This window comes from Neopsephotus bourkii, unplaced genomic scaffold (assembly GCF_033783945.1).
Source record: "Neopsephotus bourkii isolate Nb327-2 ecotype Australia unplaced genomic scaffold, CSIRO-AGI_Nbou_v1 NB_1652, whole genome shotgun sequence".
In the NCBI taxonomy this organism is placed as follows: Eukaryota; Metazoa; Chordata; class Aves; order Psittaciformes; family Psittacidae; genus Neopsephotus; species Neopsephotus bourkii.
The window spans coordinates 8,375-24,225 of NW_026902126.1; the positions used below are offsets into that span (position 1 = coordinate 8,375).

At 50.7% G+C, this 15,851-nt stretch overlaps 1 protein-coding gene across 14 annotated transcripts in view; it reads left to right on the plus strand.

Annotated features, from left to right (window-relative positions):
• The first annotated feature begins 221 nt into the window (after window positions 1-221).
• CUX2 (cut like homeobox 2) overlaps window positions 222-15,851 on the plus strand; it is a 63,709-nt gene continuing 48,079 nt past the window's right edge. For 6 of the 14 annotated variants that reach the window (XM_061374747.1, XM_061374754.1, XM_061374746.1 and 3 more), the window contains exon 1: window positions 678-1,166. Coding sequence is in view for 6 of the 14 variants with exons in the window: in XM_061374746.1 (XP_061230730.1) it covers window positions 1,080-1,166 (87 nt within the window). In the remaining 8 variants the exon portion in view is untranslated. Of the gene's footprint in view, window positions 373-528; window positions 624-677; window positions 1,167-14,536; window positions 14,560-15,851 lie in introns of those variants that run through there. The other 8 variants (XM_061374751.1, XM_061374749.1, XM_061374755.1 and 5 more) reach the window with 8 other exon arrangements.

Here is a 15,851-nt window from a genome sequence, read left to right on the forward strand (position 1 = left end):
AGGGTCAAAGGTGCTGTGGCTGTGTCAGGTCAGAAACCAAAACCAGCTAAACTTTAACGGGCGGCTTCTGGATGCTGATTCCCACCTCCCCGCGGTGCGGGATGCTCTTCGAGCACCGGCAAAACCCAAGCCACCCATCGATCCCCTTCCCGGCCATGGCGGGGGGGGGGGTCCCATGGACCCGAGGGGGGCTGCGGGCGGGGCGAGGCTGCGGCGGGGCCGCCCCCGGCGGTGGAGGCGGGCGGTGCGGTCCGGTGCGGTGCGCTCCGCTCCTCTCCGCGCCCGTCCGCGCCGCCGGGCTCCCGCAAGATGGCCGCCGACGTGGGATCGATGTTTCGATACCGGACGCGGTTTGATGTCCGCCGGCTCCAGGTTGGTGGCGGCGGGCGGAGGATGGATGGAGCGGGGCGGGAGGGGGGGGCGGCATCCGGGCGGCCGCCCCCATCCCTCCCCTTATCCCCCCTATCGCTCCCGCCCTCCCTCCGCCCGCCCTTCCCCATCGATAGGTATCAGAAATTGATCCCCGCCGCCGCCGCTCTTTGTTCGGCGCCGCCCGGGAGCATGGAGCAGCGCTAGCGGCGATGGAGCCGCGCCGCCCCGGCCCCCGCCCCGCCGCCCCCGAGGTGACAGCGCGGCCGCCGCTCCGCCCCGGCGGGAGGGAGGGAGGGAGGGAGAGGAGGAAGTTGCGCGGGATGAAGTTGCGGGGAGCGCGGCCCCCCGCGCCGCTCCGCCAAGTTTCTCGCGGTCCCCGCCCGCCGAGCGCAGCCGCAGGTGCCCGCGGGCTCCGAAGTGTCCCCGGTGCGGTCCGGCCTCTCCCCCCCGCCGGGAGCGGGTCTGCAGCGGCGTCCCCCGCTCGTGTGTGGGGCGGGCGCGGCGGGGCAGGGGCTCCCCGGTGAGAGGATGGATGCGCGGTAGCCGGGGCATGGCGGAGCGGGGCTGCCCGGAGCCCCGCCGCGCTCCCATTGTTCAGGGCCCCGGGTCCGTGGTGCCGGGGCTCGGTCAGCCCTGAACGTCAGGGAAAGGCGATCGGGACGAGCCGGCTGTTGGCCGGGTCCTGCGGTGCCCGGGACTGGCGATGGATGTGGCGGGAGAGAGATCCTTTGTGGCTCCGGGCAGGTCTCGGCTGCCGTATCCCGCCGTGGTGCCCTCGGTGTGTGAAATTACCGGTAAGTCCTTTGTTAAGGTGTGCGAGGGAAGGTTTGCCGGGGGATGCTGGCAGTTTGTGATGTGAAATAGGCACCGGTGTAGCGTTGAGACGGATAATTAACACAATAGCTCTCCCAACATAATGGGATGAAACCCAACCTGGATCCACTACAAAAGCCGAAACGCTCGTTTACATGGATGTTAAATGGGTTTATCCCTGTCGGATATTACGGAGTTTAAAACGTAGTGTGCTTCGTAGGGGAGGAAACAGATTGAAATGCCATTTACGGGGCTCTGGTACTATAGCCACAGTTCCAGCATTTAATGCATTTTGGCTTTTAAGCAGATTGCGTGCTATGTCTGTGATACGCGACCCTTAAAAGTACTGCAGGTACCACGGCCGGTCGGCTTGCCATGACTGCTCATTGTGGTCGGGAAGGGATTACGGGTCTAAGCGCTTGGGATACAAAAGCATTCCCAGCTAAATCACGCTGATGACTTTTCCTGGGTGTGCAGACCTTTATTCAAAGGCAAATATTGGCAGCTACTTTTCTGTGGGTCTGTTGCGGGGGGAACTTTGCTGGAGGGAGAGGTGGGCAAGGGCGGTGGGTGCTTTGCTTGACTGGATGGCCATGGTTGGGTGCTGGAGATGGAGCCATAGGGATTGACTTCTGTCCAGCTGGGATCATGGTGGGAAAGGTGACCTTGTGCCAGCTTGGCCTAATGCCCCCTATTAGAAAGGAAAACATAAATAAAAGGAAGAGAAGCAATCCATTTATTATCCTTCCAAGAGCTTTTCCGTGTTTTTTTTTCCTCCCTTTTCCTCTTTAATGCATGTGCCTGAGCAGCTCTGCTGGCCTGGGGCTGCTTAGGAATGGCAGAGTTTTGAGCAACCCTGATGAATGGTGGGCATATGTAAAACATGTAGATAATGTGCTACTCGGCAGCACTTTGATCGAAACGGCGTCGAGGCTTTTTACAGCAAATAGTCTTGGAAATGAGAAGAGATAAAATTCCATCAAAGATAATGCCAGACATATTTCATTGGGTTATGAGATTGTTTTATTGTGTACATTACTAATGCAGTATTTTTTTACAGCTTTCTTGTGTATAATAGTCATAGCAGGATTCGGTCCTTTATGGGGTTTTTGTGTTTTAATTTGCTCTTGGTTTATTACGTTCCGGTTGGCACTGTATGGATTACACGCTCCGGATGCCACTTTAATCTAACCCAAACCGGCAAAAAATGGGAAGAGTTGTGAGCTGCTGATTTGGGATAATAAATACAAGAGGGAGTGAGGGGAGAGGGACTGATTATAGCCATCTTTTATCAATGTCTTCACATCTCATTATGCAGATGAGCTCTGGCTATATGGCTCCAGCGTTTGGTTCGTCAGATAAAACGCTCTCGGTTTGATTTCCTGTAATGCAAATGCTCTCGGCATTCCGGAGCGGAGTTGGGCAGAAACTTCATCAGGAGCCTTGGAATGCAGTGTGGTTGATGGAATGTTTTTTGCTGTTCAAAGTTTAGGGAATGGGGGGGTTGAAACCCACCCAACCCAACCCCACAACTGCGGATGTGATTAAAATATTATAACCTTATGATATTCTGAAGTGCATAAATTTTACATATCAGCTACAGAGGGAGTTTAGACATCCATTAAATGATATGACAGCTTGACTTATCTAAATGTGCATCATTTAACAATGTGTCAAAATTCCTCTTTATATAGATGACAGCAGTAAATAAGCTATCAGTCCTCTTGGCTGAAGCTTCATTCCTGGAGCTTGGACTAACAGGCTGAACTGCTTGCTTGTGGTGGGCAGGATAACCTCAGGGGGAGGCAAGGGTGCTTTTGGGGCTGTCCATGGGGGAGCTTTGCCTCTGCGAATCCCTGGATTTTGTGGGGTTTAGGGATGGTCTGGAGAGACCAGTGGCACCTTCCAGTTTCCTCCAGCACCCAACTGTTCATTCCCACCTCTGCAAAGCAGAGGATGGGGTGATGCTCATGGTCACTGTGCCCAAGGGGAGGAGAGAGATGACAGAGGGTGCTCTGGGTGCCCCTATCTTGAGAATTTCATCTTTCCAAGTGGAAAGCTTGGGGTTTGTGCCCATGTCCAGGGCTGGCTGAGGAGTGTTGTGGGGCTGTGATGGTTTGTGCTTCCCAGAGGCTCTGGCTGCTCCTTGTGCATTGCGGTGGGAGCTGTGGAATCATCCCATTTTCACAATGAACATGGATTTAGGAGCAATGACTAAGGACACCCGGTTCTCTCCAGATGTCTGTTGTCTGATGGTTGTGTGCTCCTCTTGAGAGGTGCCCAATGACCTGATGGTGCTCTTTATGTGGATTCTCTGCTGTCTTCTATTGCGGCTGTGCTATGTAGCCTGTCTCTTGGCAGGGATGCTGGTGATATTTCTTCACTCAGGAGCCCTGTTTCTTTAGAGATCTAGGGCTATGGCAGCTACAGATGCTTGTCCTTTCCATATACCACCAAGGAGGTTCACCTGAACTGACCACCAAAGCGCAGCTGATGCTCCAGAATGGCTTGTTGGAACCTTGGCCACTGGGGAACTCATGTCTCTGGATGTCACCATCATTGACCGCATTGTGGTGTCACCTTTCTCCACACTTCCACTGCAGTTCCCTACTTGAGACTGGTTGTGGTGCAGCATCCATCCCACATCCCACTGTTCCTCCCCAAACCCTTCATTAGAAGCAATTACTTGATATTTCTAATATCAAGAAGGAACAGGATGGGGATGGGCCCTGTTCCTGCTCCTGCCTGCTGTTGGCTTTGGGTTGTGCACCATCAGAAAGTCATTCCATGAGGTTTCTGAGGTCAAATGTATGTTTTTCCCCCTATTATTTTTCCCTGTGTCTGAATAATTGAGATGCTGCCAGACAAGATGAGAGCTGCAGAAAATGAGAGTTTATCTTTAGCTCCGCAGCTCTCGCTTTAGAAACTGGTGACCCCAATTCCAGCCCGAAGAGTGACTTCTTCCCTAATTAATAAATCCATTAATTAATTGTGTGTGTGCTGCAGCCCATTAGAGATGTACATGCTGGCCTCCTGATCCAGTTTAGTGGGTTGTCTCTGTGGCCTTGGAGGGGAGGGGGGAAGAAAAAGGGATTGGGATCAAGAGGCAAATAGGGGACAGGGATGGGGATGTGATTTGATTTTATGGGACTGGAGGGAAGGGTATCAGCCCTGGTGGGTATCAGCTTGGAGGTGGGAATGGGGACAGCAAGCACAGTGCTTGCGGTTGCTGTGCCTCATGAAATAGGGGAGATTGTGCAATGGGGTTTGTGGGGTGGAGGCAGCTGCCTGCTGCCCCTAACTCAGGCCAGCCCAGCCTCTTGTATCGATGTCCTGCATAGCTTGGTGGCAATGAGGTAGCTGTGTCACTGCGGTCCCTGGGTTCCGCATCACCTCCTGCTGCTTGTGGCCATGAGTTTGGCTGGGCTCAGCAGGGCCTTTGTGCTGCAGGTGGAACTGAATGCTAAAACGTTTGGTGATCTGAATTATTATTTATGACCAGATTAAGCAAGCAGCACACTCCCAGCCCCAGTCCTTTAGGAGGCACTTGCTTAACTAGATAACCTCAGCGGGGCGTGCCGAGCGCGCTATTCATCTCCCTCCATATGTTGGCACAGGAGCTGCTCCTTTCAGTTAATTTTTCTTGCTGTCTGTAGAGACTTCAACTCAAAATGCAGGCAAAATTGTTGTGTGCACTGGTCCCATGGCTGCTGTCTTCTCTGCTGAAGGGAAAGTTAACTGTTGGCAAGAGCTGCACCAACTTTAAATGCAGAATATGGACTGGGGGGCTGGAGCGACCCGTCTGCTCCTCAGTTGTCCCCTTCTGGTTTTGCTGGTTGGAGAAAAGGAGAGTGTTTTGGCTCCCAGGGGTGGCTGTGTGTCCCATGGGATGCAGTGATGCTGCTCCCCTCCTCCCTTGGGTGCTGGTATAATCATGGTGCTGTACATTCCCGGCCATTGGAATTCCCACATCTTGAATTCCAGGGAATTATCCCAAGAGCTGCTGACTCAACATGGCAAATTGCAAATGCAGGACCATTGTTTGCAGGGCAGGAGGGTGATGTTGAGCTGCAGCATCCTCAGCAGCCTGCCTTGGGATGAAGTTAGACTAGGGTACAGCAGTGATGTGTGCTTCCCCCTTGCCAGACCTTGAGATAGAAACCACACAGCCGCTCACTTGCTGTATTAATGGGTAGCACGTTCCCTCTCGGGTTGGAAAAGGCACATTAGAGGCATCCATCCCTCCAAAAAAGAAAAAAGAGCCTGTGTGAAGTTTCTCAGAACATTTTGTACCATCCTGCTCCTATTACCGGAAGATGTAATTCCCCAACTTGGGAGATAATAAGCAGGTATTGACTTCTGCTGGGGTCATTATCAAGATTTATTCAGTCAATATGGCTTCTTGGGTCAATAAATCTTGAGGTTGATAAAGGAGGAATATATACTTGCAGACTTTATTAAAAAGTTTCCCCCCCTCGTAACACTTTCTCGTGTGTGTTGCATTAGGATCTATGAGACTGAGCTCTCTTGACTTACCTTTTCATGCAGCTTTTGGTGTCCCTTGCCAGGACAGCAAGACTTGGGAAGCAGGATTCAGCCCGGTGCTGGGTCTGGCTTGCTTGAGATCACTGCCTTGGCTTGGCTTTGGTGATGGAGTCTCTGATAGGGGGATTGCCATCTGATGGGGATCCCCCTAATCAGGGGGAGTGGGGTGTGTGGGTGCCTCATCCCATCATCTCAGGGAGGATGGGACTGAGCACAGTTGCTGTGAGAGGACTGAAGCTCATGATCCATATTCCCAACCCACTGTAGAGTAATAGGATTGTGTCCCCTTCCCCACTGCAGGCTGAGAAGCCTCTGGGATTCAGGATGCAGTGAAACAACCATGATGCTCTGTTGGTGTGGGGTCTGTCCCAGCACCTGCTTGCTGCCTAGGGCAGTGGCTTTGTGCCTCAGTTTCCCTGCTGCTGGGGTACAAGGGATGGAGCATCTTGGGGCAAATCACCTCCAAATAGGGGTCTGGCAGCCTCGCAGTGTTTGTGCCTGTTGCCTGAGTGCATGGCTGTGTGTTGTCCATCGTCTCCTGCAGCAAAAGGCCCTTGGAAGAGTTGCGTGTGCCATTTTGGGTGCCCATGCAGAGGATCTCAGGGGGCACCCCTGCAAAGAGGTCCGGGCTGTATCAGCACAATGAAGAACAGCTCTTGAAGCCGCAGGGGGGTCATCATCAGCAGAATCCAACCAAAAGGCTTTAGATAGCCTGGAAAGCTCAAGTGCTCGTTATTTACCGCAGTGCTTGTTAATGATCCTGGGCATAGCAGCATCCACCCCTTCCCAGGTCAGATCCAGGTCTGAGGTGGGCAATAACTGCTCACCCTGGGCTTGCAGGCAGGAACCCCATAGGATGATGGGCTCCTTCAATTCCATCTGCGTATTTAACATGATTTATTGTTCCCGCGCCTGCTGACGAGCTTTGCTGTATTCCCACAATTGATGGCTTTCCTTTTAAGCTGAAGCTTCCCTATTTCAGGCAGCCGAACACCTCCTTCCAAAATGGTTTCGGTGCTGCTTTCCCCCCCTCCTTTCTCTTAGTACGGCCTTGCTGTGTAATTATTTTTTTGACTACTTAGAAGTAGCACTTAATGATTCCCCCAAAGCTGCAAGAGGACCCCAGAGGATCGATTTAGCCGCAGTTTAAGCGACTCTCTGCGAACACGGGGCCGCTCTAGTATTAATTGCTTGGTGGGTGCGTGCTGGTTGGTTTCTCCTGCAACATGGGTTTCTAAAGAAGTAAATAACCCAGTTGAACCCCGGGTAAATATCCCTCTGGTGGGAGCCGCGCCGTGCGTCAGCCGCTCGGAGCACGCTGCCGTTGCCTTTGGTAACGCTGCTGTGGTTTTACACCAGAGTCAGGACCTCAGGCATCCTTTGTTTTCTTCCGTCGGGATAACATAATAAAGTATTACCTGGTGCTGGCAGCGGGTCCTGTAATGTGTGGTGTAAGCACAGCAGCTCGCTGGCGCCAGGGCCGGTGTGTTATTGCTTAGCCTGGCTTCAGAGGACATCTATTCTTTATTAATCACGCTGATTAATAAAGGGCATGGGGAGAGCTGCCTTTGGCTGTGGCACTCGGAGCGCTCTGCAAACATTGCTTCATCCCTGGGAGCTGGGTAATCATTACCCCTCCTGTCCCCCTGGTCCCTTGGCTGAGGGAGCAGAGGGTTCTGCTCTGGAGGGGCACAGTTTGGGGAGCGGTGTTGCCAAAAGCCTGCTGTGATGTCCACATGCAGTGCATAGTGCCTGGGATGGAGTGATGGGGAGGATGGTGCCCTCCAAGAGGAAGGCGCTGAACTCTAAAGACAGAGGCTCACCACTCTCCCTGGTGTGATCATTATGCTTTACTGCGCAACACCCTTGGGGCCTGAATTCAGTGCCCAAGTTGCTGGTGAAGGTTCCTCTACAGTGTCTCTCCTCCTGGGAGCGTTTGCTGATGCCATACTCACTGTACTGGAGCCAGAGGAGGATGTCCTGGTCATGCTGTGCCAGTTCCCATTCTTCCAGTACCTCCAACTCCCCCAACCCCAGCCCTGGCAGAGTTTGGGCTGGCAGGTACCCGGAGCTGGTGGGACCCAGCATCCAGGATGGCAGCAGCCATCCAGGACCATCAGTTTTGCCTGCTCCATCCTCCGCTTGGCGCACGTCGCAGAGGCAGCGTCTCCTGCTACTGCACTTTTCCTTCAAATAAAAGCAGCTAATTAACATTATTCTTTAATTATTGCCTTTATCAACAAGGGGTCTGGTTTATACCAGCAGGATAGTCGCTTTGCCTTCCACTACCCAAGCGAATGCTTCAATTCCTGTTGCTTTTGAAATGAATTTGATGTCATCTGCCCATTGTCACTTAATGGGGACACTTGGGTAATGATTGCGCGCTCCAGCCCTGTTAGCAGCACTGCGAGCGTGTAATTTAGCCCCTTAGGCAACAGTACTTTTGAAATCTCTGGATAGTTTTGAACTCTCTGTTCTTAATTAAATATGCAATTTTTCACGGTAACCAGGTTAATTCTTTTGTGTTGTGTTGTAATACTGTTAGGAATTTCCATCGTTCTTATTAAACATTATTCAGGCATTGTGAATTCCATAATTAAAAAAAATGAAAAGAACAAAGCTTGATTCACTTCCTTCTTTTCCCTGGTTAATTTATCAAATGAATTTTGCAAATTTTCCTTTTTCTCCCCAGACGGCGTGCCAAGTGTTTTAAAGGGGAAGGATTTAATTGCTCTGTAGGGATTGGTTGGTTATGAAGGATTTGGCTGTTTGATTAGTAAACCCTATTGGGAATGGTTTAATGCTCCATGATCTTAAAAATTGTCTGATTGTTAGGCTCTCCAAGGATGTTTTCTCTTTTCCTTCTGTACGGCAACAGCTTTGCACAAGTGTGATTATTAGATAGTGAGGAGAGAGTGGAGGGCTCGATGGTTGGTGCTGGGTCAGCCTGGCCTGTCCTGGTAGCGCTGAGGCAGCCGCTGTTGCCCCTGGAGCAATGGTGATGGTGAGACAAACCAGTGGTCCCTGTGTGCATCCCTGTAGGTCACAAGGCTGGATCAGGATGGGGCTAGATCCTGTGCTCAGTTTCACTTCTAAGACTTGTTCCCTAATATCTACCTTGTAATATAATGAAATTACACAGCAGATCTGATTTAGCAAGAGGCAAAACCCTGCTGTGTTCTCCAGGTCTGAATCACTCTGGTAACCCACTGGGCAGCATCCCATAAGGATGCTGAAGTGTGTGTGGAGGTCTCGCTGCATCCCATAAGGATGCTGAAGTGCATCCGGAAGTCTTGATGTGGGGAATCCATAGTATCTTGGAGCTGGGTGAGCAGAACCATGCATGAGGAAGGATGCAGGGCTGCAGCCTGCTGGGGGTTTAATCCAGGTACCCCATAGCAGGGGTGCTTATAGAGCCCCAGTCCAGGAGTAAAGTGGGTGATTAACCTGGGTTGCTTTTGAAGTGCTTTTTGACTTCATGTAAGGAAACCCCCTCAACATCTGGTGTTTTTAGCCATGTGCTGCTCTTTGAGGTTAAGGATGGTGATGGGCTTGCTATAAAATAACTGAAAAGCCCCTGCATGGTGCTGGCACCCAGTGGGTTTGGGGGGAAGCAGGAGGGGTTTTACTTCCCACCCAATGCATGGAGCATCCCTGGCAGGTGCCGGTAGCTGGGAGACGGCAGGCCAGCCGGGATCGATTGCAGCCAGTCTGAGGGGGCTCCCCTGGGGTTATTTGGGCTTAAAGGAGAGGTCAGAGAGTCATTAAACCCATAAATACATTACAGTGTAAGAGAAGAGCTGTCGTTACCTTCCAGCTTGCTTTCTGTGATGCCAATTTTCCCCCATTCTGGTTCCAGCCTCTTAAGCTGGATGGATCAACCAGGCTGGTGCTACCTGTGACCAGGCAGCTTGGATGGAAACTGTTCAACAGTGGTGGGCAGGAGCGGTCAATGCCGGGCGATGGCTATGGCTAAAGCAGGGTTGCAAGCCATTTTCTCTATGTATATTGCTTAATGGCAGTGACACAGGGCTGCCTGGGCTCTGCTGCACCACTGGTATGGGGCTGCTCCCTGCTGTGCTGTGCTGAATCCATAAAGTCATTTAAAACACAAGAAACGCACCTAAAAAAGCCTAGACATTTGCAAGGCGAAGGCGAGCAGATGCTGGTAATGTATTCCCAGGCATGACACAGAGTGGCAGCGTGCCGTGAACCGCGTCCCCAGGGACCCCTGGGTCTGTGATATTGGCTTTAACCCCCACCGGCTCCGGTCGGGGTGTAAATTCATCAGGCTTACGGGTATTGCTGTTGGACTACTGAATAATTTAGAGTTGCGGAGCCCAGCCAGGTTCAGGTCATCGGGGTTCATGGGTTAATAACAGGTTTGGTTTTTGTTGTCAGCAGCTGCCTTGATAACATATGAAAGAATCCTATTCTGTTGATTAGATTTTGAAATGGATCAATTTTTAATCAGCCGAACATCTGACTCACTCAATAAGGGGAGCGTTGGTGGAGACAGGGCGAGGGGCTCGTTATTTACAGCGTTGTTTGTTTTTACTGATACGCAAATCCTCGCCGGGGCTGGAGCCCGGCCCCTGGCCCCCGCCTCCCTTTGCCCTGGCTCCCCCCAAACGCAATCGCTGGGATTATCCCCATGTATTGGATTCGTGCAGTGATTCGGTAGGAAATCCGTGATGCCGGTGGAGAGCTCAGAGGGCACGCGGAAGCTTTGATTTAGCGATCCGCTGTTATCGATGGAAAACCGTTTACTTATCGATCACTGAATCTGAGGTATAGGAGCATCCTGGGGGTGTTTGGCTCACTCCTTCCCAAGCATCTCTTTGGGAGTTTGCCTCCCCAAGGGCTACCAAAAGCAGCTTCAGGATGAGCTTGTGGGTGCTGGGAGAGCAGGGAACAAACCCCAGTGGGAGGCAGAGAGATCCTGGCCAAATTCCTATGTGTGAGTAAGGTTTCAGAGGGAATAACCTTAATTTCATATTATATTAATGTAATATTTTAGTAATACTAACAGAGCTGGATTCCCATTACAAGCTGAATATGGGGTTGGACCCGGGCAGATGCTTATTTATTTGTTATATTATTACTCATATATACATTATATGATTACAACAAGCATCCCAAACTTGACACGTTGCATTGAACCTTGATAACCATGCACGTTTGTTTTTGTAAAGACATGCCTAAAACCCATTTATTTTTTCCTCAATGGAATCCACTGTCCTGCAGCAAGTATTAACCACTCTAGGAGGACTCCCTGAAAATGAAGCCCTATTTTTTAACAGCAGAAAAGGTAAAAGTCCTGTTAATGTAACTTCGGGGAGAGCATCACTGGAGTATGTATGGCTCTGCGGTCGGTGGCTGGGGACGGTCTGTTGCTGGCAGATATAGATATAAATAAGGACTCGGTGGCGCTGGTAATTTGCATGGTTTTGCCCTGGATGCTCTGGGATTTTACTTTGCAAACTTGTGCCTTCTGGCAGTCTCCTTAACCTAAATAAACAGTTTCCCTCTTGCCACAGATCAATTAAGCTCGTGGCTGTGTGGGGGCTTGCTGCTGGCAGGTTTCCTTGTCCGTTTTTGTTCCTTGAAAGAGTTGCCTTTTATTTAGAACTGGGTGTATTTATGAATTTATATACATAGCTTCATGTTGGTTTGGTGAGGGAGTGATTTGAGCACCAGGAAGAGTGGGCTGAAGCCTTTGGGATGCTGGTGATGGGATGTGAGCACAGGGGTGTGCTCCCTGGTCCTGCTGGGTGCTGTAGCCTACTCCAGCCCCATGTGGGCACTCACATCCCCTGTGTTTGCTGACCTCTGGCCACAACCAGCCACGCTTCAAGGTCTCCTCTGGGGCTTTGCAGTGCCTGGTGTTATTACAGTACCATAAGCCCAAGGGCTCATTTTCTATAGCCTGGAAATAACACTGCAGGTAATGAGTGTTTGCTAATAGCCACAGCAATAGCTTCTGGGCTCTCGCGCCTGTCAGTGGGCATGGGCGATACATCAGGTTCTGCTAAAAACATTAGCAACAGCAGAAGGTTAAATATGCATATTATATCATCCCTGGCAGGTTTATTTTCAGGAGAGCAATGGGTGTCACAAGTTCGTGACTTCAAAATGAAGTTTATTTTGGTGATGGAAAATGTGCTTCTCTGTTAAGCATCTGCTGGTTATTTTCTGAGGAGAGGGGAAAATAACTGCAAAGAGGAGAGGGGCAGCTGACCTGTGTTTTGGTTAATAATGGGTGCTTAGGAAGCATCAATGGAGGTGATGGGTCTATAGTGTCCACTGGACATTGGGGAGCTGCCCAGTACTTGTGCTTGACAGAGGCACCAGCTCCTCTGGTAACTCATTAACTCTCTGTTACAAACTGCCCTTGTGTTTAGCAATGGAGTAAATGAATTACTGATGGGCCCCTGGGTTTTAGTGTCATTGCTCCAGACAGGATTGACCCAAAACTGCGGTGGGAGATGGGCCCTGTGTGCAGAGTGAGCAAAGCGCATTGGTGGGGCTGGAAATGGTGCTTTGCCACTTCATTTGTGATTTAAAGGTCTGCATGGCAGTTGCTCCTTTGCAGCTCAGAGTTCATTTTGGCTCCATGGGGTTTGTTCTTGTGACAGTCCCAAGGCTGGTGGGTGCAACCCTGCGTATTCCTTGAAAGCTGAGCTGATTTGGAGTTACTGAGACCGACACATAATCCTGTCCTTTTTCCTCCTCGATTTTTAAGCCGTTTAGCTGGATATGAAGCCTCAGCAATTTGGACACCACAGTGTATTTGGGTCCATCAGGTCTTCCTATGTGGGACACGCAGGTTGCCTTTTGGCAGCAGTCCTTTTCTCCTTACTCACCCCTTGCTCTTATTGAAGAATTCCTCCTTCCTACCACGCATAACCTGAGCCTGGAAGGGTTTCAGTGTTTCTGTCTTTTTTTTTTGGCTAATAATTAAACAGTAACAGAGCCCAGCATCTCTTTATTTAAAGAGCAGATGGAGCATCCTGTATGTTAGCATGGTCCTGGCTCCAACAGCGCCAGTGAGTCCTGGAGCTCAGGGTTTGGATGTGCCCCCTGAGGACCGTGTTATTGGGCAGGCAGCGGGCAGCACCCCATGGGATGCTGCTCAGAATTAGAAGGGCATCCTTAGGTAGAGGTGAGCAGAGATGATTTTCCTGCCTTCCCTTCCTATGCCATGGCTGAATCCCAGCGAGCTGCTTGAAAAGCACTTCTGGGCCCTGATGGGTTGTCATTCCTTCCTGCTGAGTCGGCAAAATACGGCACACGGTGGGGTCAACCCAGTGCTGAGCATCTCCCCCTGCATCCCGCCTCTGTGAGCAGCGACCAGAGGAGCTGCAGCTTAGATGGTTATAACCGATGTGAGGTGCTTTTGGTGGCACGAGTTGTAATGGATAATCCCAGGCTGCTGCTTGAAACAGCTATAAAAGAAACAAGCACAGGCGCTGGCTGCTGAGCTTGCCCTAAGCTGGTCGCTCCCTTCTCACCCTCGTGGTGCGTTGGGGCTGCAGATGCCATCAAATCAATCATCAGCCAAATTCTTGTCTTTCCCGTTCTGTCTCTAACCAGCATCACCATCTAGCAACTGCGCTGTTTACCTCCCACACTGGCTTCTCGTTGAAATGCCCTATTTTTGTTTTTTTCTCAAGCAGCTCCAATTGATAATTTAGCTCTGGATAAAGCAACCTCAGAGCTTTTTATTTCTCAGAGGCCAAACATTGATGTTGTGTGAAATGGGAGCTTTGAGGAGGCTTTGTATGGAACTTAGCTTCCTGAAAAATTTATTTACTGCGACTGTGATCTGCAGGAGTGAATTGATGTTTATCTATAGTAGTTCTTGCCAGAAAAAGAAATGCATAACTGCACTTTCTTGGGAAGCTTTGAAAGGCCTTTTAAATAAGTGTCTAATAGTAGGCTCTCAATAGCAAACAGCCAGCTTGATAGACAGAGTACAGTATATTAACTATAAGCAGGCCTAATCTTTTCCTCATGTTTTAGAGAATGCTTTATAACCTTGTGGCCAAAGAATTCATGATCACCAGGTACTTGAAGCTAAGCAAAATTATACTGGCTGTTACTGCTGTGAGATCGATACTGCTGGGAAGCACGCGGGGCTGTGAGCTCCTGCTCGCAGCCCAAGTCCTGACTGTGGAGCTTGGATTTAGGTGGCTCATCCATAACATGGAGGTTTCCCTGGCAAGAGATGCACGGGGAGGGTGGTGATTTATGCAGTCTTTTTGCAGTTGCCATGAGGGAGATGGGAGTCCCAGCATCGCGCTGGGGTGACGCACAAGTCCCAGTGTGGTGATGGAGCTACATCAGAGAGCAGGGTTTGGGTCTGGTGGGATGGAGCCGGCTCACCAGCATCTTCCCATTGCTGGAGGTGGCAAAAATACAGCAGTTTTCTGACTGGTAGCATTTGCCCCAAGATGAGAGCACTGAAGTCCCTGGTGAGCATCCAACCATCACCTTTGCTTGCAGTCGGGGGTCTTTGCTTTCTCCGGGGTGATCTCAGCCGCGTGCTTCAGTGCCCTCATTTGCAGTCATGTTTCTCTGCTTTCCCTGCCTGTGCTGTGTTGGATCCTGGGAGCTTTGGCCAGGAGTCAGGGGATCGATAGATGGTTAAGGTGATAAGTGGCTTTGCTAAAAACCAATTTTGCAAGAGGACTTTGCAAAAGGGTTATTGGAGAGGATCTGCATCCATGCCCCAAAGAGCTCGCTCCAGCCAGGAGCTCAACTCCGACCTGAATTAACCTGGGAAGCATCCTCAGTGCAGGCTGCGGCTGCTCTTCTCCTGCTTCTGTAAATCCATGTGGATGCTGTGGGAGGGTGAGCTCGAGGAATGGTTCTTCTTCCTCCAGAGAGGGTGTTTGGGGAAAATCAGAGAGGTGAACGTGCCTGAAGGCAATGTAGATTGAAACAAGCAGGATTTGCTCAGCTGATAACTTCTCACTGCTCCCGGAGCTCTGGCTCTGCTGGCATTCCAATGGCAGTATTTACATAGGGATGAAGTGTTCCCGTACGGCTCCTCCAGCGCGGCCAGGTCTAAGCAGGCTTTTCTCTAATCTCCACCACGGCTGGCTGCTGCTTCCAGCTCTATTTTCCCTCTAACAAACATACTCGTCGCACTGTCAAGAAGATCCCATAGCCCGTTTGTGGGGTGCTTATTGGTTTTGGCATAGCTTGGTGGTGCTGATGGTGGGATGATGCTGTGCTGAGACATGGTGCTGCTTCCTGGCACCAAGCCCATTAGGCACCCAGCTCATTGGGTTAGTGATTTATCTGAGGGTGTTGTAACGTTCCTCTGGTTCATCTGTCCCTTCTGCATCACACATGGGCTGAAAGGTAGCAAAGGTGTGAGCTTTCCCACCTATGTATTTGATTTTCCATGGGCATCAAGATTGTTTTGGGGCTTTCTGGTGTTTCTCAGTCTTGACTCATCTTTTCCCACCTACAAGGCCCATACTGCAGCCCCAGGGCACAGAGGCTGGTGGTGGGATGAGCCAGCAGCAGTACTCCCTCTCCCTTCAGGCAGCGGTTCTTTGTTTTCCCTCTGTTTCCCATTCATCAGGTGGAGTTCCCCTTTGGCCTGTGAGCCCAGAAGGAGCATCGTGGGACGCTCCTGTGTTGCTGTTGGGCTTTGCTTTCGTGCCATTATTTATTACTACACTGCTTCATTACACAGCCGCGGTTCGAATGCTGTGGCTGAAACCACCTTATTATTTGATTTTTCCTAATCATCGTGGGGAGGCTGTTTCTGGATGCTGATTGATGGAAACATCTTATCTCCTCTAGTCAAAGTGTCTCCGCTTCGCGTGGTAATGAAATAGTTTGACACTTTGACACGAGTGTCAAACACTTCCCCAGCGATGCAGACAGCGGAGGCTTTGATCTAGGTGCAAACTGGTTTCATTACAACAAGCAGAACCCCCCCTTTCATCCAGAGAAGGAGATAAGGGGTTTCAATTGGTGCTAAGTAGTAGCTGCTCTTAATGGGTTTAAAACTAAAAGTAAGGAAAACTATAAGACTGGAATAGTTAAGCTGTTCTGTCATGTTAGAAACCGGCCCCAGTGCTGGGCAGTGGAATATGGTA